Consider the following 26315-nt stretch of genomic DNA (forward strand, 5'->3'; position numbering starts at 1 on the left):
CGGACTATTTCTGTCAGTAATTTGAGGTCGAAATTACCGATGGAAACTTTTCCAACATTCCGAATTAAAAAAAAAGGCAGGTCGCTGACGTGGAGGTTTTGGCGGGGTTATTTTTACCGACAGAATCACCGACGGATTCAAAACAACAGCCCCGTACACTGACGTAACCGGTTCGCCGTTTAAAATGCTGACGGAATCACCGAGGGATTCAAAATGGCAGATCCGTACGGTGACATGTCGATTTTTCCGTCAGAATAGCCGACGGAATCACCGACAGAAAATCCGTCGGTGAAACCGTCAGAAAAGGTTAATATATGCCCTCTCTGCCGACCCTCTCCTCCCCTATTTCTCCTTCTTCTTCCTAATCCCAACTCTCCCCATCTGCAAACAACCAACCCCCCCTCCTCCCCAAACAAAAATCTCTCTCATCTTAGCACAACAAGTTATATTTCTTGAAGTTTTGTGGTCACAGCATCCATATTCTGATTTACCGATGGATTTTATCAATTTTTGTAAGTAATTCTATCTTTTTAAATTTTAACATTTAAATGTCAAATTTTTTTTTAGTATATGTATTTTGTTAGTAGATGTACATGTTTTATTGTTATTTCTCAAACAAACTTGTAGTATATGAATGTATAATTCTATACCTATTATGGTTTGTTTTAGATTTTGTAAGATTGTATTTGTTTGTAAATTGTTAAAACTTTATGGAATTACCGAATTACATGTGCTGTTTTGAAATAATTAATATCAATGGTATTGCAGAGTGGTTATTTCTGTAAATTTAAATTTTGATAAATGATAATGAATATTTAATATTTATGAGAAGTTGTGATTGGTTTGTTGGATAATCTCGAGGTAAAGTAATATTTTTGCAAGTTTATTTACCTAACTTAGTTAATTAATACATGATGTCATCATAATTTTATAGAGGTTTGATATAAGTCATGGATGTATCGAGATTCACCCCAAGGATTACGGAGGATTGATTATTGTAACGGGGTTCAGGGTTTTATTAATTTCGCAACATCTATTCCCATAAATTTTACTAGAGGCGGTATTAGGTGTCCATGCAGGAAGTGTCAAAATAAAAAATATCTGCATCCAGATGTTGTAATGATGCATCTTCTACACAAAGGGTTTATGGAGAATTACCCTTGTTAGTATGCACATGGAGAAGTATTTGTTAGTAAGAGGAGAATGGGAGAAACGGTGGTTGGGTCAACTTCTAGTGCTAGCAACGTGCATGAAGCGGCAAATGACAACACTAATCCTTACAGAAATATGGTTATGGATGCAATGAGAATGAATCAAGGTAATGTCAGTCAATGTCCAATCATAGAAGAAGAACCTAATGCAGATGCAGCTAGGTTTTTTGATTTGTTGAAAGATTCTAACGAACCATTATGGGATGGCTACACAAACCACAATAAATTATCGGCCGTAGCACAGGTGTTCACCATCAAGTTAGATCACGGGTTGAGTGAGGTCGGGTATGATAAAATTATTGAATGGGCAAGAAGCATTTTACCTGAAGGGAACAGGCTGAAAGAGAACTTCTATGCTGCGAAGTCCATGATGAAACCCCTCGATTTAGGATACCAGAAAATTGACATGTGCCCTAACTTCTGCATGTTATACTACCTTGAAAATGCTGAGATGACCGAGTGCATGACATGTGGGCATTCTCGTTACAAACCTAGAACTAGCAGGGGAAAGACTCTAGTGGCATATAAAAAACTTAGATACTTCCCGATCACACCTAGACTGCAGAGGTTATTCATGTCACCAAGGACTGCTGAGCACATGACATGGCACCAAGCACATGATGCGGTTGATGGAGTGATGGTGCATCCTTCTGACGACGAAGCGTGGAAACGCTTTAATAGTGTTCATCCTCACTTTTCAACTGAATTAAGGAATGTGCGTCTTGGGTTGTGTACAGGCGGATTCAACCCATTTGGGTCATTTTCTGCTCCTTATTCTTGTTGGCCGGTCATACTTACAGTTTATAACTTGCCACCAGGAATGTGTATGAGGCCGGAGTTCATGTTTTTATCTACTGTCATACCCGGTCCAAGCAACCCGGGGCAGAATATAGATGTTTGTCTTCGATCGTTGATTGATGAGTTGACGCAGTTGTGGTCCTCCAGAGCTCTGACTTATGATATATCGAAGAAACAAAATTTCCTTATGAGGGCGTCTTTGATGTGGACTATCAATGATTTTCCAGCTTATGGAATGCTTTCTGGTTGGAGCACGCATGGGAAACTCGCATGTCCATATTGCATGGAAAACAACAAGGCATTCACGCTAGCAAACGGAGGTAAAGCTTCTTTTTTTTACTGTCACCGTCGCTTCTTGCCACTTAATCATAGGTACAGAAAAAATAGAAAAGATTTCTTTGTTAGCAGAGTTGAAAAAGATGTTGCATCCTGATGCAACCATATTATTCGATAGTTTCACCCACATTTAACTAGTGTTTTGCCTATGTTTTATATATAAAATGCCTTGATATTCTTTATTTTATGTTTTGAAGGCACTTTTGGATGAAAGATGCAAAAAGGAGTAAATTGGAGATAATTGGCAGATTTGACCTTCAGTCGATGTTTTGTGCAGAGCGTGAGCTCTAGAGGTTGAAATGAAGTGATTCAAGTGGCGTTAAAAAGCTAACATCCATACCTTTCTGGACATCTAAGGCAAGAAAATAAAATAAGGAAGAGCATGGAAATCGCAGCCTTCAAAGTCAAATCTCGCAATCTGCCAGTGTTGACCTTCGCCATTCCAACTTGAATATCTGGAGCTACAGAAGTCCAATTAATGCAAACTAAATGTTTTTGGAGTCATGACTCAAAGGTCTATAAACGCTCCAAATTGCAGCAAAAAATGATGTCATATGAAGGAGATATGATTTTTCAAAGATGACATCTGAATTCTGCCAGCAAACAGGTTTCATGAAGAAACGAGTCCAAATTACGTTCTGAAGCATCTAAACCGATATCCAAGTTTTTATTTTAGCAATTTAGCTCCTCTAAGTCAAAGCTTGAAGATTTCATGCAAGGCTATTTCTCCTTTTTGAGGAAAATAGTTATTAAAGTACTTAAATGTAAACAGTCTACTTAATGGAGGACTATTTTGTAAAATAGAGACCTAGGGTTGCTTAGGATATAAAAAGAATGAGAGAAGAGAAGGGGGCAGCCAGCCAAGAAGAGAAAAACGCCCCCTTCCTCTAAGAAACCCTAAATCATGCATTCTTCCTTCTTTTTGATTAGTTGTTCAACAAACATGCAAGGCTAAACACTTTTTCTTGGTTGCAAGGACACGGAAACCTTCGGATTTCAAGAACTGTGAGATTTATTTTACCTTTTCTTTTCAGTTTATATGATGAATATGTTTGTTCTCCTATGCTTATTTTTCCTATGATTGTTTATTTTAATTGCTAGAGCGGACTCTAAGTTATTATTATAGACAATCTATTGCTAAGTTTGATATCAAAACCGGAGTTGTGGTATATGAACTTGTGAAGCAACTGAGTTTAATAATTGTGGCGAATCTACGTTATTAATCTTAGGGAGAACATTCAATCAAATCAAACATAGACTGCGGACAATTATGTTTTCTTGATTAATCAACTTATCTAGTTCTTAAGGCTTCCATTGAATTAAATTACTAGTACGGACACTGTGGTTGTTTGATGGTTAGGGTTAGTTATACGGCGGATCCGTTAATTAACCAATGTTAAGAAGAGATAAATATTCATAATATAAATTGATGTTTCGTTTCCATGATCAGTTCTGATTTCTATAGGTGGATGTGTGCTTGCAACCAAGGTTTGTTCTCTTGATAATTTTCTGATTTTATTAAATTTTGTTTGATAGTTTTCTATTTTCTTTTGCTTTAGCCTAGATAACATCCAAACCCCCCCTAAATTGCATATCATCTAGCATAAAAATCTGACTTGAATCTTCCTCGTGGGATCGACCCCTTGCTTGCTCTATACTATCTTGTGTGTTGTGCTTGAAGCTAGGGTAATTAATTTGTGCGACCGCGACATCGCAACACATCCCCGCGTCTTTCTGTTGAAGAATTGCATGATGTTGTATCAGAGTACGGTGACATTGTGTTTGGCCTTCAATCAGGTAAGCAAAAGTTTCCTGGTTTTGGTTTGACCCATAATTGGGTAAAGTGAAGTATCTTTTGGGAGCTTCCTTATTGGAAGACCAATCTGCTCCGCCATAACCTTGATGTCATACACATCGAAAAGAATGTGTTTGAGAACATTTTCAACACCGTCATGGATGTGCAGGGGAAGACAAAGGACAACATCAAGGCTAGATTGGATATAGCTTTATACTATAACCGTAAAAATATGGAGTTGGTTTATGATGAGTCACGGGTCGCAAAACCAAGAGCAAGCTTCGTGTTAGAGAAAAATGCACAACTGCTAGTCTACAAATGGCTTAAGAGTTTGCGTTTTCCGGATGGACATGCATCGAACATATCAAGGCTGGTTAATATAGAGGACTGCAGATTGTATGGAATGAAGAGTCATGACTGCCACATGTTTATGCAAACACTCATCCCATTAGCTTTTCGTGATTTGTTGCCAAAAGGAATATGGGATGCATTCACAAAATCAGTCATTTCTTCAGAGATATATGCTCCAGCAAGTTGAATGTTGAGCACATTGAGAGGCTTCAAACAAATATCGTCGAGACACTATGCAAACTTGAGATGATATTCCCTCCATCATTTTTTAACTCAATGGAGCATCTCCCTATACATCTACCATTCGAGGTGAAAGCTGGAGGACCGGTCCAATATAGATGGATGTACCCATTCAAACGGTTAGATATTACAGTTGCAATGTAATTCATATATAAAAGTATTTTCTATGTTTTTCTTAATTGAAAATACTTGATTAATTCAATACAGGTACTTGTTTAATCTCAAGAAAAAGGTTAAGAACAAGGCGCATGTTGAGGCTTCAATATGTGAGGCCTATATTGTTGAGGAGATCTCAACATTTATCTCGTACCATTTTGAACCTCATCTGAGAACGAGAATCAATTGCGTTCCACGACATGATGATGGCGGTGAAGTGCGCCTTCTAGTGGGAACTTGGCAATATTCTTCAATACTGGACGACCCACACCTAAAAATGTCGTAAGAGGAAGATATTTGTCGGAACTAGAGTTCAAACAAGCACACAACTATGTTCTATTTAATTGTGATGAGCTAAGACCTTTTATTCAGTAAGTTTATATATGTGTAATACTAATTAAACTTTGTTAGTAATATATTGTTAATTATATATTGTAATATCATACACTCATTATCACTTGCAGGCAACATCGACAATATTTGCTCTCCAATAACTCACAGCTGACCGAATCCCAAATCTTTCAATTACAAGATGAACAATTTGCCACGTGGTTCAGAACACATATAAGCACTATCACAAACTCATTCTAACTTGCAAAATTAATGTATGTATGCATGTCATTACGAGATTCTCGTTCATTTACTGTTTATTGATGTACATTACATAGAAGGTTTATCAAATGGGAAGGAGTGCATCTAAGTCATTGTCTTCACTAAGCCTGGGGCCTGAAAGAAAATGTAAGTGCTACAATGGGTATTTTGTCAATGGATATGTTTTCCATATTGAAGAATATGGGCAAGGAAAAAAGACATACAACAACGGTGTTTGTGTTAAGGGATCCACTAGTAGTGAGTTAGAAGTTGACTACTATGGTAGATTATAAGAGGTCGTCGAACTGCAATATCATAACGAGCAGAATAGATCAAGAGGAATCAAATGCTATTGGTATGACACGACTGACAGAGGAATCAAAGTTGATCCGCACTATGGTATTGTCGAAATCAACTCAAAAGCTAGACTCCACAACATAAATGATGTCTTTGTTTTCGCAAAGCAATGTCAACAAGTTTATTACACATACACCCCTTCATTTAGAAAGGATCGATCAAGAGTAGATTGGTTGTCCGTTTTAAAAACGAAACCCCGGGGTCGTGTCGAGGTTGTTCAGGATGAGAACGAAGACACAAGTGTGCGAGATGAAGTTTTTCAAGTTAGTGAGTTGGTTGAACCATATCGAGTTGCTCCTTCGATTGAATTGGAAGAAAATTCAAATTTTCGTGTTTTCAATGATAGTCTTGTTGATGTTGACGCAGAGGAGTTGAATGTTGTTTTGAGCTCTAGCGGACAAGCAAATGTTGATGAAGAAGATGATATCGATATTGAAGATTGCGATGAAGGTGATGACTATTCAATTGATGACGAAGAAGAAGAAAATTCTGACTAACTATCAAAATGAAGCAGTGTAAAACCCTTTTTTTCATGTAATTTAGATTATGGATGATATATTTTGTAACACGAAATATTTATTACTTGAAATAATTACTTGAAATGCCATAATCATCGACGTCCATACCGACGGAATAGGTCCGTCGGCATTTCACAGAGAGTTCAAAAATAATTACTTGAAATGCCACAATCACCGACAACAATGCCGACAGAATAGGTCCGTCGACATTTCACAGAGAGTTCGAAAATAATTACTTGAAATGCCACAATCACCGACGACAATGCCGACGGATTCAAGTCCATCGGCATTTCACAGAGAGTTCGAAAATCATTACTTGAAATGCTACAATCACCGACGTGCATACCGATGGATATATGTCCGTCGGTAAGTTGTCGGCGGGTCAATTTTACCGACAAAATTACCGACGGACTGTGCGAATTCCAAAGGGTGGTGCATTAAATGCATCTCTGACCGCGTCATCTTGCCGATGGAATTACCGACGGGCCACGAAAAATATGGAGGGTCATTAAAAATTTTGGTGCGAAATTCAAAAATTACCGACGGATTTTTGACACTTCACCAATGGAATAAATTAAAATAATAATTAATTTTATATCCGTCGGTAAAACTGCCATATAAGTTCCAGCGACCGTCTCTTCAGTTTATTTTTTCTTCTCCTCCGTTTTTCACCTTAAATTTCGATTTTTTTCCTCTCCTTTCTTCAAAGCTTTCACCTACAATCTCTAGCAAGTTTTCTTGTGAATCTTCATCAATTTAAAAGGTATGTGTTTCTTCTATTTCATTTTACTTTAAGGGTTTTTTTTTGCTATTTTTTTTGTTATGTTTTTTTTTTGGTGTATTTTTTGTAATGTAGATAAAGTCTTGAATTCAACACATTATTAAAGTAAGCATATTTCATTCCTAAAGTCTATAATTTTTTTTTTTGAATTTATTGAACATTGGGCAGGTACAAAGCTATAGGCAGCCCAGTCAGAGCCACCAACAGTCAGTCACCGTGAATAGGCCAATGAGATCTTCTTAATCAGGAGCAAACTCCAGTCGAGGGAGACCGAGAGCACAAAATGATCGGACCCTGGGAAGGGTCTTCCACCTGACACAGGAGAAGGTCAGGGCTGCATCGGATGTGGTGGCAGGTACACTACTATTGAATGATTTTAATGTGCATGTGTTGTTTGATCCGGGTGCCACCCACTCATTCATTGCTAAGAGAATTGTCACTAAACTGAGAAAAGGAGTACAAATAGTAGAGAAGGGATTCTTAATTGGAACTCCAATGGAAAACATGGTTGAAACAAATATTGTGTATGTGGATATAGGGGTTAGTCTATCTGGGTATGAAACAGAAGTAGACTTGATTCCCTTAGAGCTGCATGATTTTGACATAATCCTAGGCATGAATTGGTTGAGTAAATACAAGGCTCTAATAGATTGTTATGCTAAAACTGTTACTTTCCAAACCCCTAAGGGTGAGAGAATGATTTTTGAAGTAGAGAGAATTCTCAAACCGATTGCTTTAATATTAGTGGTAACAGCCCAGAAACTTTTAAGAAAGGGATGTATGGGATACCTCGCATACATCTTAAACTCTAATGATGAAGGTCCATGACTGAAGGATATTCTTGTGGTGAAGGAATTCCCAGATGTGTTTCCCGAAGAACTACCGGGACTACCCCCGGAGCGAGAGGTAGAGGTGTCCATAGACACTTTTCCTGGAGTCCCACCAATAGCCCAACAACCGTACCGGATGGCTCCGGCAGAACTGAACGAGTTAAAGACTCAACTACAAGAATTGTTAGAAAAAGGGTTCATACGACCTAGTAATTCTCCTTGGGGAGCACCGGTCCTATTTGTAAGAAAGAAAGATGGAACCCATAGACTTTGTATTGACTATCGATAGTTAAACAAAATAACAATGAAAAACAAGTATTTGTTACCTCGGATAGATGATTTGTTCGATCAATTAAAGGGAGCAAGGGCATTTTCGAATATAGATCTCAGATCAGGGTACTATCAGATGAAGATTAAAGAAGTGGATGTAGCAAAGACCGCATTTAGAACTCGTTACGGACACTATGAATTTTTGGTGCTACCGTTCGGGTTGACGAACGCCCCAACCCTCTTCATGGACTTGATGAATCGGGTTTTCCAACCGTACCTTGATAAGTTTGTGGTGGTATTCATTGATGATATACTGGTGTACTCGAATTCTTTCAAGGAGCACGAAGAACACTTGAGGCAAACCTTACAAACCTTGAGAGATCACCAATTATATGCAAAACTGAGTAAATGTGAATTTTAGCTGAAGAGAGTGACGTTTCTAGGACACGTCATTTCAGCCGAAGGTGTTTTTGTAGACCCCCAAAAAGTCGAAGTAGTCTTGAAATGGGAAAGACCGACTTCGGTCACCAAAATACGTAGCTTCCTGGGACTTGCAGGATACTATCGGAGGTTTATCGAAGGTTTTTCCCTGATTGCAACCCCTTTGACCTAGCTAAATAGGAAGAATAAGAAATGGGTGTGGTCGGAAGAATGTGAGAAAAGCTTCCAAGAATTGAAGAGGAGGCTCACCACTGCTCCAGTGTTAACCCTTCCCTCAGGGACCAAGGGTTTTGTGGTATATAGTGATGCTTCGGGGAAGGGATTGGTTCTGATGCAACATGGGAAGGTGATCGCCTATGCATCAAGACAGTTAAAGACTCATGAGGTGAACTACCCGGTGCACAACCTGGAGTTGGCTGCTATAGTATTTGCCTTAAGGATATGGAGACACTATTTGTATGGGTCTCGAACCCAAATTTTTACTGATCATAAGAGCCTGAAGTATCTGATGTCGCAAAAGGAGTTGAACATGCGACAAAGAAGGTGGATAGAGCTCATTAAGGATTATGATTGCACCATAGAATACCACCTGGGAAAAGTAAACGTGGTGGCAGATGCCCTCAGTCGCAAAAATAAAGCCACCCTGGGAAGGTTAACAGTGGGAAAGGAGCGGCAATTGGTGAAATTGAAAGAGATGGGTGCAGATTTAGACATAAATGCCGGAGGTGGGTTAGTAGCCCAACTATTGGCGCGACCAATGTATCAGGAATAGATACTACATGCCCAATTCCATGACAAGGAGGGGTCCAAGATTAGGAAGAATGTGGAGGCCGGGGTAGAAATGAAATTCCGAGTAGCGGATGATGGATCCTTGATGATGGGACAACGGTTGTACGTGCCTAATGACAAAACAATCAAATGAATGGTTCTACAAGAAGCACATGAGTCCAAGTTCTCCATACATCCTGGCAGCACTAAGATGTATCAAGACCTGAAACACCTTTATTGGTGGCCTAATATGAAAAGGGAAATAGCTGAGTATGTGTCTAAGTGTGGGATATGTCAACAAGTCAAGGTTGAACACCAAAGGCCTGCGGGACCATTACAACCATTACAAATTCCAGAATGGAAGTGGGAGATGATCACCATGGATTTCGTGTCAAGATTTCCGAAAGGGAGGAAAGGAAATGACGCGATATGGGTCATCGTAGATCGGTTGACAAAATCCACACTATTCTTGCCTATAAAGATGACCAACTCGGTGGACAAGCTTGCCAAGATCTACATAAATGAGGTGGTACGGCTTCATGGGATTCCGGTGTCCATTGTATCGGATCGAGATCCCAGGTTCACCTCTCGACTTTGGCCGAGCATACAACATGCCTTGGGGACAAGATTGGACATGAGCACTGTGTTTCACCCTCAAACGGATGGCCAATCAGAAAGAGTCATCGAAGTCTTGGAAGACCTATTACGGGCCTGTGTGCTAGAATTTGGAGGAAACTGGGAGGAACACATGGCATTGGTGGAGTTCACGTATAACAATAGTCACCAAGCCACAATAAGGATGGCCCCATATGAAGCCTTGTATGGTAAGAGGTACAGAACTCCTTTATGTTGGGAGGAAATTGGGGACCGGAAGTTATATGGCGCGGAGTTGGTCCAAATCACCACGGAGAAAGTGAGAACTATCAGGGATAGCATCAAAGCTGCACAAGATAGACAGAAGATGTATGCTGATGTGAGGAGAAGACCTCTCGAGTTCAGTACAGGGGACTAGGTGTTCCTGAAGGTAGCCCTATGGAAGAACATGTTACGGTTTGGATTGAAAGGGAAGTTAACTCCCCGCTTCATCGGACCCTTCAAAATCTTACAGCGAGTAGGACCAGTAGCCTACAAAGTGGACTTGCCCCCATAGTTAGCCAAGGTCTGTGATGTGTTCCATGTCTCCTTGTTAAGGAAGGCTGACGTGGACCCCACCCGAGTTCTACCCCAGGTTCCAGTAGAAGTCAAGGAAGACTTAACACTGGAATTAAGGCCCATAAGGATACTAGATCAGGAAGTGAAGGAGCTACGGAGCAAAAAGATCCCCATCATCAGAATCTTATGGCGAAATGTTCAAATAGAAGAGGAAACTTGGGAGAGGGAGGCTGAGATGAGGAAAAAGTACCCCAATTTATTTGAACTACCAAGTATGGAGTATGAAACCTCTTAAATTTCAAGGACGAAATTCATATTAAGGGGGGGAGAATGTAAACACCCAAAAGAAAAAAATATATATAGATAGATAGAATTGATGACTCAGTTTTCGCTACCGATTTCTGCATCGGCAGCGAAGCAGTTTTTGCTGCCGATTTCAGGATCGGCAACGACGTAGTTTTCGCTGCCGATGTCTTCTGCATCGGCAGCGACGCAGTTTTTGTTTTTTAAAAAAATAATTAACTTAAGGAGCTGGGAAGGAGGGGTAAAAACCGGTTTTAGATAGACCAAAACAAGGATAAGAACACATCTAAACCAACCCCCAAACACAACCCACCTCATTTGATGGGGAGTATAAATACAAGGAGGAGAGAGAGGATGATCCATCCTCTTCCCAAACAGCAGCTGCATGTCGTTCTTCCATTCCTCTTTCACAACAAAAACCTAAACCAAAACAGTAGAGAGTGCTTTGTGAACGTGTGAGGGAAAGATGAGACCTTGAGAGAAGATTGGACAGCTGCCTAGAGGGAAAGGAAAAAGAGGGCTGGAAAACATGAGAGAAGAAGAAGAAGGAGAACCAGTAGGAGAAGAGAAAGAATAGTGTCAAACCTTCCTCAAACTTAGTTAGATTCGAAAGGTATGAGTCATGAAACTCCATTCCTCTTCTCCGTAAGACCAGAAACAAAAATGAAGAAGAAAACCCTAAGAAAATTGACCTAAGACCTAAGCTAGCTGTGAAGGAAACTGAAATTAACTAGGAGGACAAGGAAACATAAATGAAATGAAGCCAATTTCAGAACATCTAACAAAGAAAAATGAATAAAATGGAAATAACAAATCATGGTAGAGGGCTGGCTTTAACTATGGGGTTGGCCAGCATGCATATGTGTGTTCTGCTGGGATTTGTTGAAGGATTATGTGCTGAAATTGATGGTTTCAATGTATGTGTTCTGCTGGAATTTATTGAAAGATTATATGTTGTAATTGATGGTTTTCAATGTGTGTGTTCTGCTGGGATTTTGTTGAAGGATTATGTGCTGAAATTGATGGTTTCAATGTGTGTGTTCTGCTGAAACTTAGTGACAGTGTATATGCTGGTGTTGTTACAGCATATGTGGTGTGTGTTCATGCCAAAATGTGTGTTGTGCAGCGAAACTATGATTCGCTACCGAAACTGTGTCGGCTGCAGCGAATTAGCATTCGCTGCCGAATTATGTGTTGTGCAGCGAAATTGTGATTCGCTGCCGAAACTGAGTCTTCTGCAGCGAATTAGCATTCGCTGTCTAATGGTGTGTTGTGCAGCGACACTGTGATTCGCTGCCAAAACTGCGTCGGCTGCAGCGAATTAGCATTCGCTGCTGAAACTGAGTTGTCTGCAGCGAATTTGTGATTCACTGCCGAAACTGTGTCGGCTGCAACGAATTAGCATTCGCTGCCGAATTGTTGTGCAGCGAGACTGTGATTCGCTGCCGAAACTGTCGGCTGCAGCGAATTAGCATTCGCTGCCGAAACTAAGTTGTCTGTAGCGAATTTGTGATTCGCTGCCGAAACTGAGTCTTCTGCAACGAATTAGCATTCGCTGCCGAATGGTGTGTTGTGCAGCGACACTGTGATTCGCTGCCAAAACTGCGTCGGCTGCAGCGAATTAGCATTCGCTGCTGAATTGAGTTGTCTGCAGCGAATTTGTGATTCGCTGCCGAAACTGTGTCGGCTGCAACGAATTAGCATTCGCTGCCGAATTGTGTGTTGTGCAGCGAAACTGTGATTCGCTACCGAAACTGTCGGCTGCAGCGAATTAGCATTCGTCGCCGAAACTGAGTTGTCTGCAGCAAATTTGTGATTCGCTGCCGAAAATGAGTCTTCTGCAGCGAATTAGCATTCTCTGCCGAATTGTATGTTGTGCAGCGAAACTATGATTCGCTGCCGAAACTGTGTCATCTGCAGCGAATTAACAATTCGTTGTCGAGTGGCATGTTCTGCAGCGAACTTGCGATTCGCTGCCAAAGTGGAGTTGTATGCAGCAAATCGCTGCCGAATTTGAGTTGGCTGCAACAAAATTGTGATTCGCTGCCGAAACTGAGTTGTCTGCTACGAGTTAGCATTTGCTGCCGAAATTGTGGCGCCAGCAGCGAAACAGTTTTCGCTGCCGAATTGGCTGCCTGCAATGAAATAGTTCTCGCTGTCGAATTGGGCAGCCTGCAGCGAACCAGTTCTCGCTGCCGATTTCTACAATAAGCCTCCTAGGCAGAAATGACTTAAATGCTAGTAACAATTCATGGTATGATGGTGTAAAATGTGGAACACTTGAATGTGAACATATGAACTCTTGAAATAAGTGTGATGACGAATGTGATTCAAAAATACAAATGTACTGATTTGTGACCATTGATGTCTTAGGTGGTGCGGTCGGGATTGGACCATCGTCAAGACAAGAACAACCTACAGGTGGAGCAGGTAGGTGACTTGCACCTTCCTTTTTCATACGTTGAATAATGAAATACTTATCATGAATATTACCATATTGCGTTAGAACCGATATTAGATTGTCGAACGCTTAAATGTTGACAAATGGTTAATTAGCTTTGGCTAATGGCATTCGAAAGGATGACCGGGACGAATGATTGATTAGCTTCGGCTAATGGCATCCGAACAGATGATCGGGATGAACGATTGATTAGCTTCGGCTAATGGCATCTGAATGGATGGCCAGGATAAATGATTGATTAGCTTCGGCTAATGGCATCCGAATGGGTGGCCAGGACCAATGAATGATTAGCTTCGGCTAATGGCATCTGAATGGATGACTGGGACGAACGACTGATTAGCTTCAGCTAATGGCATCTGAATGGATGGCCGGGACAAAGAATTATTAGCTTCAGCTAATGGCATCCGAATGGATGGCCGGGACGAACGACTGATTAGCTTCGGCTAATGGCATCCGAATGGATGGCCGGGACAAATGAATGATTTGCTTCGGCTAATGGCATCCGAATGGATGACTGGGACGAACGATTGATTAGCTTTGGCTAATGGCATCCGAAGTGGATGACCGGGGTGAGTGAACGGTTAACCTCAACAAATGATGCCTTAAGAGGATAGCCGGGTTTAAGATTATGGTTGATTGCAAAAATTGGTGCATCTATATGTACTACAAGCTGTTTATACCAAGTACATGAAGAAATTATAAATGTTAATGCTTCATTTAACTGCCAGACCGTTTAGTTACCATTATTATTATTATTAAGTAATTGCATTCTCTTAAATGTTTTGTACTGCAGCAGGGATGTCACACCAACGAGATGTCTAGGAAACCCAATACACGGGAACCTACTTTTGCATGGAATCATGTAGATGCATTCTAAATCACAATGTATTTTGTATGAATCAATGTATTGAATGTATAACTTTTATTAGATTCTTTTGTTTAAATTCGTAATGGCTATTAGTAGGATAGAAATGCAAACTCATGTCTATGTAAGTATATTTTTAATATGAACTTCTAATCATGCAACCATAATATTATGTGTTTATATAAGATTCACTTTTAAATGAAATGTTGATTGTATGGATTGTATTTTGATGATGTGAGAGATCATGTTCGCTGATTACCGGCACCATGTGTGTCAGGTATATATAAAAAAAAAATCACTGTTGTTTTGGGCTTGAAAAGCCGGGTTGTTACAACCAGCCTCCTCCTCCTCCAGCTCCACCTTTATATTAATTTGTAATAAACATTATTTACCTTTAAAATTTCATTTAATATTTTTTTTGAAACACATTCAGATTGTAATGAATATTATTTAACTTTGATTTTTTGTTTTTGATGTTTAATATAAATTTTATTTGCATAATTGGATTTTAATACCATTAATTTATATAATTTTATATTATGTATTCTAAATAATTTTTTAAAAACAAATTTAGAAAAAACTATTACAAAGGATTTTACCGACGGAATGAATCCGTCGGCATTTGACAGAAGTTGCCACATTCATCGACGCATTTACAGACAGATATATTCGGTCGGTATTTCATACACTCACCAACAGCTTTCCCGACGGAATGAATCTGTCGGCATTTGACAGTAGCTACCACAATTACCGACGAATTTATAGACGGATATATTCGGTCGGTATTTCAAACACTCACTGACAAATTTACCGATGGTAAGTAGCCGTTGGTAAATCACGATATCACTGACGGAATAAAATCCGTCGGTATATTTCAAGCGGGAAAATTTTTTTTGGCGCGCAAATTCCGTCTGTAAAACCATCGGCAAATGGTTTTTTTGTGTTTCCGACCGATATAGCGACGGAATGTGGAATTACTGACGAAGGGAAAGCCGACGGACATAATCCGTCGGTGAAGACGTCGGTAAATAAATCACCGACGAACTGGTAATCACACACCGACGGAATATTTCCATCGGTAAAACTGTGAAATCTTGTAGTGTAAAAAGTAAATTAAAAAAAAAACAAAAGAAAAAAAATACAATGAATAGTGTTTTAGTATTTTTGCAATACATGTGGGAATAACATTTTGTTTAGCACTTCTCCTAAAGCATATAAAATAAGCATTGAAGAGCTAAAATAATATTTTATTTTATTTATAGCTCTTCATTTAGCATTTTGATGCTATTATAGTTAGTATAGGGTAAAGAATACTGAAAGATTATTGTGGAAGTTGATTCGAAGATGGCTGTTGATATATATAATTCTCAAGCGCTCGCATTTGGATAGATGCGATCTGCAATTTGTTAGTTCCATCCAGAAGTTTCTGTATCACCCCTGGCAAATTCCCATGCATCATATCTATTAAGAGGCCAATTGGCGTGCTGATTGGATAGCAGTCATGAATCGTGTTAATTTTCTCTTTAGTGAAACCCTTGATGTTGTCTTAATTAAACTCATCTGCAAGGTTGCAACTCCTAGATTGTACTAGTTTTGTCGTGTTTTTGTTTTTTATTATGAAAACTGAGAGCAGCAATTATTTAGAAAGAGGCAAACTACGAGGGAGTACAGGTCGAAGAAAAAACCACTCTTAAAACATTGCTGAATGGCAGAAGTAGGTTTCAGAATACAGCAGAAATAGAGAGGTTTTCATTGACAATGTTTTCTCCGTTGGGACCCTCTCCTACATGCAGGCATGGCTTGGATTTGAGGTGCCAATCATGGAGGTGGAGGACAATATTGTTTTCTACTTTGGGTCGACCCTTCCATGCATTGCCTTGGATGGATTCATGGGACAGGCGATTTGAGGTGCGCAATACATTGGGGCAAGGCTAGGATGGATTCATGATTGTAAAGTCCAGCCCGACCTCATTGGTTAATTGGAAGATTACAAATTTTAGACCTAACTCAGATTGGTTGGTAAATAACTTGCCATGCTTTTATCTCGATGAGACAGACCTATTTGATTTGTCAGCTTTTTAGTTTTTAGTAATCCAATAGTTAAATTCAATCCAAACTTGACTATAAACATTAATAATAAAAATACTTGGCCATGCTTGCTTCCTCTCTGATACGACAGAAGATGATGCCAGATGGCACCGTCACGGCCGCTTGTCCATAGGCGGCGAATTTAGCATCAAGGGCGTTTGCTTCCTTTTCCTAGATTTTTTTTTGTTAATTGTTAAAGTGATATGGTTTTTTTTTTCCCACTAGAAATTAAAACAAAAGATGAGGGTGTTGTATCTATTAGCTTGATTTGTGGTTGCATTGATGAAGAGGAGAGGGTTCGTAGCAAGCAGATCTCTAGAGAGGGGATCATAGTATATAATACAGAGAAAATACGTTGTTAATTTTAAAAAAATTATAAATTTTATTTTGATTTAAAAGGTTTTTTTTTTCATTTTTCTATTCATGAAATTGAGAAATAAGAGAAAAAATCATCTAAACATAATGAAAGAGATAGAAAGTTGTTAGTTAGAAAGTTGTTAGTTGCCGATCTTCTGCCCATAAAAAAGATTATTCTTTATATTAATAGGTGTTTTTGTACTCTTTATTTTGTCTGAAAAAATAAATCGGGGTTGAGAGATGAATTTTTTTCCCAGTTTGATTTTGTCTTTTAACTGATTTTGGGGTGTTTAAAGTATTTAGATTGGTTTGTTGACATGAAATAGATGCTTATTAGATTTTTTTGTGAAAATAAGTTTAAAAATAATTTTTTAGGTCCAAAAAACCCTGCTTAATATTTCAACCACTTCTCTAGTGGTTGGAAACTCAATAAATAGATGATGTGTCGTCTGTTACCTTTATTTGTGTTTGAAAAAAAAAGAATGGATAATAAATTGTTTCCTCTTTATGCAAAAAAAAAAAAAAAAAACCTAAAAAGACTAGACACACGGGCCTCTCTTTACAGGCCCCATACTTGGCCTTTTTCCCTTTGGGCCAGACGCACTAGGCCATATAGGCCAAGTCAACCCATTATGCTTTTGGTTTTTTCCTTTTTAAAACAAATTAAATTTTAATCAAATAAATGACAAAATATATTAAAAGTATAATTTTATTAAATATTATTCAATTTATATTTAGTTTTATGACATCATAGTGTTTTTCAATAACATTATTAAACACGCTACATAGAAATTGTTGAACTTTAGGTCAAATATTCATATTTTTATATATTTTAATGATAACAATAAAAATAAAAAAAAAGAACTAATAATATGTCTTGTTAAGAATAAATTTTAAACATGTTTATTTAAAGAACATATCAACAAGTACAATGGATTTCATGAAGAAATCCATCAAGCAGTTTAAGAAGGAAGCAAAGTGAAAACTTAGATTAAGTATTTATTTTAAGTTCTCAATGTAAATCTTTATATCCTACTAGATAGGACAATTAAAATGAACTCACACACTTCATTCTACATACATTAAATAATTGATATATCATCTGATAAAATCAAAGATAAACGATTTTGAAAATTCACCTAGGTTAATTTGTCAAAACTGGAATTCTGCATGAACCAGTCAACCATTTGGTATGACCAAATGATCCGACTGACCTCTTATTCATCTGTGATGAACACCTGAGAATTCTATAAGAATCGATCGATTGATTGGCTTGACCAATTTGAACCGGTCGACTATTTAAGTCGTCAATGAGATTATAATAGCTATAAACGATTAGTTTTTCTTGGAAACATATATATAACTTATATAATTGAAAAAATAAAGAGGGATTCCGAACATATATGATATACAAGCAATTCTTAAAGTAAATACACTTTAAAATAATCAATTTTTTATTATACTTTAATTTGTGCCATTAAACTTTCACAATCTAGCACAAGAGTATTCAATCTCATTCTCACTACACTTAAACACCTTCAAATCCTATAAATATTATCTTGTGAGATATAGAGATATTAGATTTTTCAATTGTATTATTCATCTATTAAGGGAGTTAGTTGTGAATCACTCTTGTAAACTTTTGAGAATTAGCTAAAAACTTTTGGTATTCGTGAGGTAATTCCAAGAAGGAATAGTCTTGAAGAGGGTATATCTTCAAGTGAGAAAAATCTTGAAGAGGGCATATCTTCAAGTAGGAAAAATCTTGGTTGGATTCATCAAGTTCGAAAAAATCTTAAAGAGAAAATATCTTCAGGTGGTGAAAAATCTTGGCGTGGATTTATCATGTGGTGTAAAAATCTTGATGTGAATTCATCAAATTGGTATTGTACTCTTGAACTTGGACTAGTAAATGAATACAATACGCAAGTATGGTTTAATACTTCGGGTCTAGATGTAGGCTTGTCGAACCATATTAAAAACGAGTTTGTAAATTCTCTTCTCTTATCTCTGTACTTTAAATACTTTAATTATATTTTGGTTATTATATTTATTTGAAGTAATTTGCATTATTTGTCAATATTAGTGATACATCTAATTAACCCCTCTCTTAGGTATTATAGTTGCTTTAATCCTTAAACAACATAAATATAATGAAAATAAATAACTTAAATGTATCATTTTAAGAACAAGAATAAAATTATAGTTTTTCTTAAAAAACAATATTGAGCATTTTTTACAACCCTTTGTGATTTTTATTTATGTTTTTTTTGTTAAATTTTATTTTTGGCTTTTCTATGAGATTTTTATTATTTTTTTTATTATTATTGTGTGATTATATAAAAATAATAAAAAAGTCCCAATATATTATTCTTATATTTTTTGATACATTCGAGGCATAATAATAAAACCATTAAAGTTTTTTTTATTAATTTTTTCTTTTATGACTCTCATAATCTTTTACTTCAAAATATTAACACTACCATAAATTGCAAAAACAAAAAAAGAATCACATTAGAATGAAGAAGTTTTAATTAAAAAGTCTTTTTATCATTATTTTAAATCCTTTAGAGTTTAGTAGATATTTATTGTAATCACCTTCAGTTTTTATTAAATTAAGTGCATTGCTAAAAAAGTATATTTTTTTGTTCATAAATATAGATTAATAAAAGAAACAAGGATTATAATAAAAAAATTATTTTATTTTGATAGAATTTAAATTATTAATTTTCGAAACAATTATTAACATATACTGAAATAAAAAAAATAAATAGTTCCAAACAATACTATATTATATATCTCAATCTATATTTATTTTTCACCTATCAATTTAGTTTTTGATTGGAGTAAATATTTTATTCTAGTATTTATTTATTATATAATTCATGATGTGTTTATGATACAAATGCATCAATTTTTATGTTCATATTAAAAAAAATTAACATAAAAAACACATTAATAATATTTATATTTTTTATATTAAAAAATAATTTTTGATGTGACTCTGTGACAGAATCATATAAAGTTGACTAGTCTTTTACTATTAAGTGGAGCTTAATAAAGGTATTATTCTTTCGTACCCTAAATGGGCTCAAATCTGAAAACAAAATTGAAAATTCACCAGCTAGTTGAGGCCATGCTAAGCTGCTAGGCATTTGTTCACAAAATTGCTTTTATTTATTTAAGGGTAAGGGATACTTTCTGACCATGTGTAAGAGATTTTTTTAATTTATTATATTATTGACTCATTAATTTATATATTGATCGGTCAGAACTTACTTAAAATGAATGGAATCTTAAACAAAATTATAAATAAAATATTTTTCAATAATATTTAAGATTTTTTTAAATTTATATATATATGAGAAGTAGAATCTTAGATAATCTTTATTTTATAATTAGAGTTTTTTTTTATTGAGTGGAGATAATTTTTATTTTAAAAAATATATATTATTTATTGTTGAGATTTTTTTGCATTGAAACATTCTTGAAGTGATCCTTGGACTCTGGCAGGCTATGGATGCGGTGACTTGGGTATTCTTGGAATTATGGTCACATATACTGGACACCAGAATTGCTGCGTCAGGTCTCATAATATTTATGGTCACATTTACTGTACAGCAGAATTGCGGCCAAGAAAAGCTTCCAAGTCGACTGGAGGAGGTTAATTACTGTAGCTGAGATAGTGGAGAGAGCTGAAGGCAGCCACCGGAGGAAGAGTGGAAAGCAACCATAGGGGACCGCAGCAAAGGGCTTTAAATTTGTAACAGGAATAATTGAAATGTACAGACAAAGTTCACAAATGCTACTGTTTCTTAAATTGTTTCCAGAGGGAAAGGGGACCCTTGAAAATAAATCCTGTCAGTGGTCCTCTAGGAATCCCTCCGTTAGACAGGCAACCAATAAGAATTCATTAAAGAGGATGGGCATGAAAATGTTAGCCAATCAACACTGAGATAAGACTATGTTATGGGTCCCGAAAAGGACGATCAAAGCCTTGTATATTCCACATAACAAACCACCAATAGGGCACGGGGCAAGCTAGCTAGCTAGCTTGCTTGCTTTTGCCAAAGAATAAAAGCTCCACTGCTCTCTCCATTCAATAATTGTATATCAATTGGCCCCAAGACAAATACTTCAAGGGACACCCTAATACTCTTCGCAATAGTCATTTTGCATTCTTGCTTTATTTCATAAATATTATGCTCAGCTAGCTCCTCTTCAGTACTTAGGCCAAGCACAGTTAATACTTCAGTATTTGTCTCACAACCAAATCTTTGGCATGATCAGTGGAAGGAAAGCGGCAAACGCCATGGGAAGCAAGACGGCAAGAGCTTGCGATAGCTGTTTACGCAAGAGGGCACGCTGGTTTTGTGTAGCAGATGATGCTTTCCTGTGCCAAGCCTGTGATGCATCGGTCCACTCAGCGAATCAGTTAGCAAGTAGACACCAAAGAGTCAGGCTGGAGACCGCATCATCATATAGGATCAGCAGTTCATTAAACACTGATCAGGATTATTCTCCACCAGCATGGCATCAAGGGTTCACAAGAAAGGCAAGAACCCCAAGGCATAACAGCAACAAGTCTTTATTGGTGCAACAACTGCTCAAAGATGATCGAGAGAAAGTCTTGAACCCTCTTCCTCTTGTTCCTGAAATTGGAAGTGAAGAAGAGCCAAATATGGCTCCTGATGAGAATGAAGATGATCAGTTGCTTTGTAGAGTTCCTGTGTTCGATCCGTTTGCAGCAAAAATGTGTGATATAGTAACAAGTGAAGATGAAAATATGGTTGTTGAAGTTTATGGACAGGAAGGAGCATGTGGCTTGGATAACCTACCAGGGTTTTTGCCTTCAGACATGGATCTTGCTGAGTTTGCTGCAGATGTTGAGAACTTACTGGGACGGGAAGCTGATGAGGAATATCATGATACTAAGGATTTGGAGCTGTTAGATTGTAGTAAAGGGGAAGATGAAGGACAGTTTTGTTTCGCGGACAAAGTAGTGAAAATGAAGGATGAACAAGAAATGGAAACTATCATAGATTGCCATTTTGATCAAGATTTTAATATGGCAAGAGAGTCATTGTTGGGTTGGAATTTCGATTACGAGACACTGGTGGACGGAGATGAAGAGGTGGAAGAGAAAAAGGTGCCAGTGCCTGAGACAGAAATGATGAATAGTACTGGATACAAGGAGATGAAGAGGAACGTATCTTTAAGGCTTGATTACGAGTCAGTCATCATCGCATGGGCTAACCAAGGCTGTCCATGGACTACAGGAAGCCGACCAGAGCTCAACCCTGATGATTCTTGGACTGATTCCATGGTATATATATACTTCCCTCATTTTCATTTCAGGTTTTTTAGACATAAAATTTCTCGGCGGGGGGAGGAGAAAATATATAGAAGAGAAAATCAAGGGAAAAAATAGGAAAAATATTTGGTTGTCCCATAGTATGCTAATCATATTCTCTTGTACACCTTTTGATTATAGGTTGAATTTTTCAAATAAGATGGTACAGCTCCATACATGCCCTAGCTAGCAAGTTCTAACCTACCTTCAGGATTAAAAAAAAAAATCCTCAAATTTGCAGTGCACAATGCAATTAACCTGTCATATATGATCAATTAATCTTGCGTAGTAATTTATTTTTAAAATTTATTAGCACTAAGTTTTGGTGGATATGTGATTTTTTTTTCTTTTCTATATGATATTATAGGGTGCGTGCCCTAAAGATGTTAATAATCCATACGGAGGACTGGGGAGCCATACAAGAGGTGGAGATGGGGAAAGAGAAGCGAGGGTCATGAGATATAAAGAGAAGCGAAGAACACGATTGTTTTCGAAAAAGATAAGGTACGAAGTAAGGAAATTGAATGCAGAGAAAAGGCCTAGAATGAAAGGCAGGTTCGTCAAGAGGACATCCCTCATGGGGACTACTGATTTTCCTTGACAAAAACACAGTTTTAACTGCCAGCATCGATCAGCGAAAGCTTGAATGAGTTATTAGGCTCATTAGTATCAAATTTAATCTTACTAACAAATGGAACTAAATTTAGATAGATGTCACTGTGACCTCTCAGTCTCCGACGACATGTTACTGTTTGGAAGTTCAAAGTGGGAGTTGCATGGACATGCTATGAAGAAGTCAACCTTAACAAGATGAACTGTTTTACAAATTTCTTGTCTTGGAGCTCTTCTGTTTGTTCATCAATATATGTTGTGCTTAGGAAATTTTGGAGATTAATACAATCTCCCTATTAAGGAAAATAGGTTGACAACGTTGTAAATATACTAGCTAGGTGTCTACTATTCATTGAAGAAATGCTTGTTCTTCAATTGCGAGCTTTAGCTGGAATGTATTTCTTCTGCACAGCAGCTCATTAATATTTTTCCTTTCAAGCTATATAGTTATCGCTACCATCTATTTTCTTTCTGAATTTCTTGGATTGTAATTTATGTCAACAAAAGCTAAGAATATTTTTTTTCCTTGACAATTAAATTATATGTATTATGCCAATATAAAATTCAATCTTGTTGCAGATGATATATTAAGGCGACCTATTAGGTAAAAAGAGATAAAATTAGAAAAATTAGTTGCTATCTAATTTTATGATAACTAGAAACCCTAACAGGTTTTCCAAAAACTCTAGATAAGAGCTGATTATGTAATAGAAAAGATAACAATCATCTCATAAATCCTACTTAAGGTGAGTTGTTTTGTGTATGTTTTTCATGATAGAGGTGCCTAAAGTGTTTACACGCTAAGGCTTTGCCTAAACTGAAATACGTATTGTTGTTATCCATTTTTTACCCCACAAAAAATAAAATAAAAAATAAAATTCAAAATACAAGAGGATACACATGAAGAAAGCCTAAAAGATTACCCAAGTTGATGGTGAAAGACCAAAATGACAAGTGGAAAAGTTGGAGGACTAGAATGTATAAAATTAGCAAAATTAAAGACCCAATTTTGATTGACAAATGACCCATTTGGTGAATTTGTTTTATTTGGGGTAAAGAAATACAAATTTGGATGAGCAAAGACTCTATGAGGATTTTGGAAGGCTTAATTAATTTTATTTAAGGACTTAATTGCAAGGAAAATCAGTTTTTGGAGTTAATTTGGGTGTTAATTGGAAGAAATTGAAGTTTAGGGACTGAAATTGGACTTTGAAAAGTTTAATTGGTCAAATTATGGGCTTAATTGTAAAAAACTTAAAGTTTCATAGCCAATTAAGGGTTTGAATGAAGAAATTCAAAACCAAGAATCAAATCGTAAAATATGCGAGACTTCAAGGGTTGAAATTGACCAAATTAGAGGCTAAATTGAAGAAAATTAAAAGTTTGATGGTCAATTAAGGGTCCAAGTACACAAATTAGAAACCAAGGACCAAGATTAAAATGTCATTAAACTTTGAGGCTGATGATAAAGTTTGACAGGGTGAAATTACATAAAATTAAGAGTTTATGAGGTAATTACAGGTGCAATTAAAAGTAATTAGAAGAATAGGGACTAAAAAAAATCTATTAGATCCCAAATTAAAAACTCTAATTTTTAGGGGTTTAACCTAGATGACGCATCGTTCACCCACTGTTCATCTCCTTCATTGGTAGTTTTGGATGATCGGGTTGGCACATTCCAAGAGTTCGTTGTAGAATTCTAGACCTCTAAATAGCACGAGGTTTTTTTATAAATGGAAGAAGAACATCCTCTCTATAACCTTATTTCCATGAAATTGAACGTCTACATCCCAATTATTCCATAAAGGTCTTTAACATCGATCTTGCATTTTCAGTTTCTGGGTTGATTGAGTTGGCACCTTAAAATGAATGAATGTGGAGCTAAAACCTTCAAAAGGAGCAATGATAGATCTAATCGAAAGGTGTGCATCTCCTCTACTAAGTTTAGGTGGTCTTCAATGACGTTTACATCAGAGTTTCTCTAGCAAAGCCTCGAAAGTGGCCAGCTTAATTAGTCAGCTTTGACTGAGATACTCATTTGTGCAAAACCATCATCCTCAAAAACCATTGAAGGATAAAGGTTCCAGCTATTAACAATTGTCCAGAGCTCTCTCATTTTGATCAAAGGATTGAGCTTTGATCAATCTTCGAGGGAATCTACAAAAAAATCCAGAAAAAACCCTAAAAATAAAGAAAAAAAGAGAAAACAAATGTAGGAAATACTCTATTAATATACCCTATTGTGAAGGTTCAAAAGCCTAACATAGAAGGTCTAAACAGCTTTGGAAAGAAAGAGAGTAAAAAGGAAAGAAGGAAGGAAAAGAGAAGAAAAAACAACAACCTATAGTCAGCAAGCTTGAAGAAGGTATAACCATGAAAAAGCTCAAGGGTGAAGTTCATGTGGTCTGCCTATTTATGCTTTCTTAATGTTTAAATCTTTTTTGATATTTTTTTGAACTTGTTTTAGTGTTATGATGTTTTCTAATTTTATTTTGATTAATATGTAAAAATATTGTTTTTATTGTTTAAACCTTGTTTGGGGTTGTTGTTGATGTTACTAAGCATCAAGATAATATGTTTGTGACTGATTTTGATGAAATATGGTAGTTTTGGATTTTGCCAAAAGGTGGCAGTAGGTGTTTGATGCCTTTTCAATTTTTGTTAGTGTATGTTTTTGGTTCCTAAGAATGGTTTGGGTTCCGCGTGTTCAAAGAGTCAGTTTTAAATCGAAATTTAATGTTTTTGTTGGTTGTTATTGGGGTTGCAGTTATGAAGTTGGAATTTAATGCATTTTTGTTAAGATTCGATATTTTTTTATTAGTTCTTTGGATTCAATTATGCTTGGTATTGGTAATGTGATTTGTGATGACCAAAAACAGTATGTTTAGAGGTCTAGAATACCAAATATGGGTTTTGGCATTAATTCTTTAGTTTCTAGAAATTTTCCAGATTCTAGGTTCATGTTCTACGCATGAACTTTGTCCTAGCCTCTTGTTTTTTAGCTGTTTTGGGTTAATTCTTGGTACAAACATGTTAGCCTGTCATCTTTAGCAAATAATCTAGGGTTAAAACACATCAATAACATGTATTCATGCATTAGATTATAGGGTTCTTTCGATAGCTCAAATACATTTTGATTAAATTGTGGCTTTTGAGTGTTAATTGAAGAAAACGATTTCTTGATTCTTGATCTACGCATGATTACAAAAAACCTTGCCCTTGATTACCTAAAAACTTGTCTAGTTTGTGATTTTTGTTTGAATGTTCACCGTGTTCTTCATGTTCTTGATGTTTGATCTATTGTTTGTTAGAAAATTTTATGTTCTTGCTCCTTTTCCCTTAATATCTCTTATCATACTCTAGTTCTTTCCGTTGTGTAATTGTTTTCCAACATTTTTCACCAGGGTTGGATCCTATCCTCCTATTAGTCCTTGCCTTTTTTATACATTTTTCATCAAGTCATTTCATTGTATTATCCTTTTACAAACATCGTTTTTTATCTTCTTATCAAAAAGAATAACATATATATAATTGCATGTCCCTATTTTACATTTGAACCATTACTTGGGGATTATTTGCATTCTCGGATTTATACGAAATAATCATCATTATGTTAAAAGTAAGGTAAGAGTAAGGTAAGCCCTTTACTTGTAAGTTTTCTTGCACATGAACTCGAGGAAC

At 36.7% G+C, this 26315-nt stretch overlaps 1 protein-coding gene across 1 annotated transcript; it reads left to right on the plus strand.

Annotated features, from left to right (window-relative positions):
* The first annotated feature begins 20721 nt into the window (after positions 1-20721).
* LOC18105712 (zinc finger protein CONSTANS-LIKE 6) lies at positions 20722-23110 on the plus strand. The gene is made up of 2 exons (XM_006374306.3): positions 20722-21995; positions 22390-23110. The coding sequence occupies exons 1-2, from the start codon at positions 20952-20954 to the stop codon at positions 22621-22623; spliced, it is 1278 nt and encodes a 425-aa protein (XP_006374368.2). The 5' UTR covers positions 20722-20951; the 3' UTR covers positions 22624-23110.
* The last annotated feature ends 3205 nt before the right edge of the window (positions 23111-26315 follow it).

The sequence above is a fragment of the Populus trichocarpa genome, chromosome 15 (assembly GCF_000002775.5).
Source record: "Populus trichocarpa isolate Nisqually-1 chromosome 15, P.trichocarpa_v4.1, whole genome shotgun sequence".
Taxonomy (NCBI): Eukaryota; Viridiplantae; Streptophyta; class Magnoliopsida; order Malpighiales; family Salicaceae; genus Populus; species Populus trichocarpa.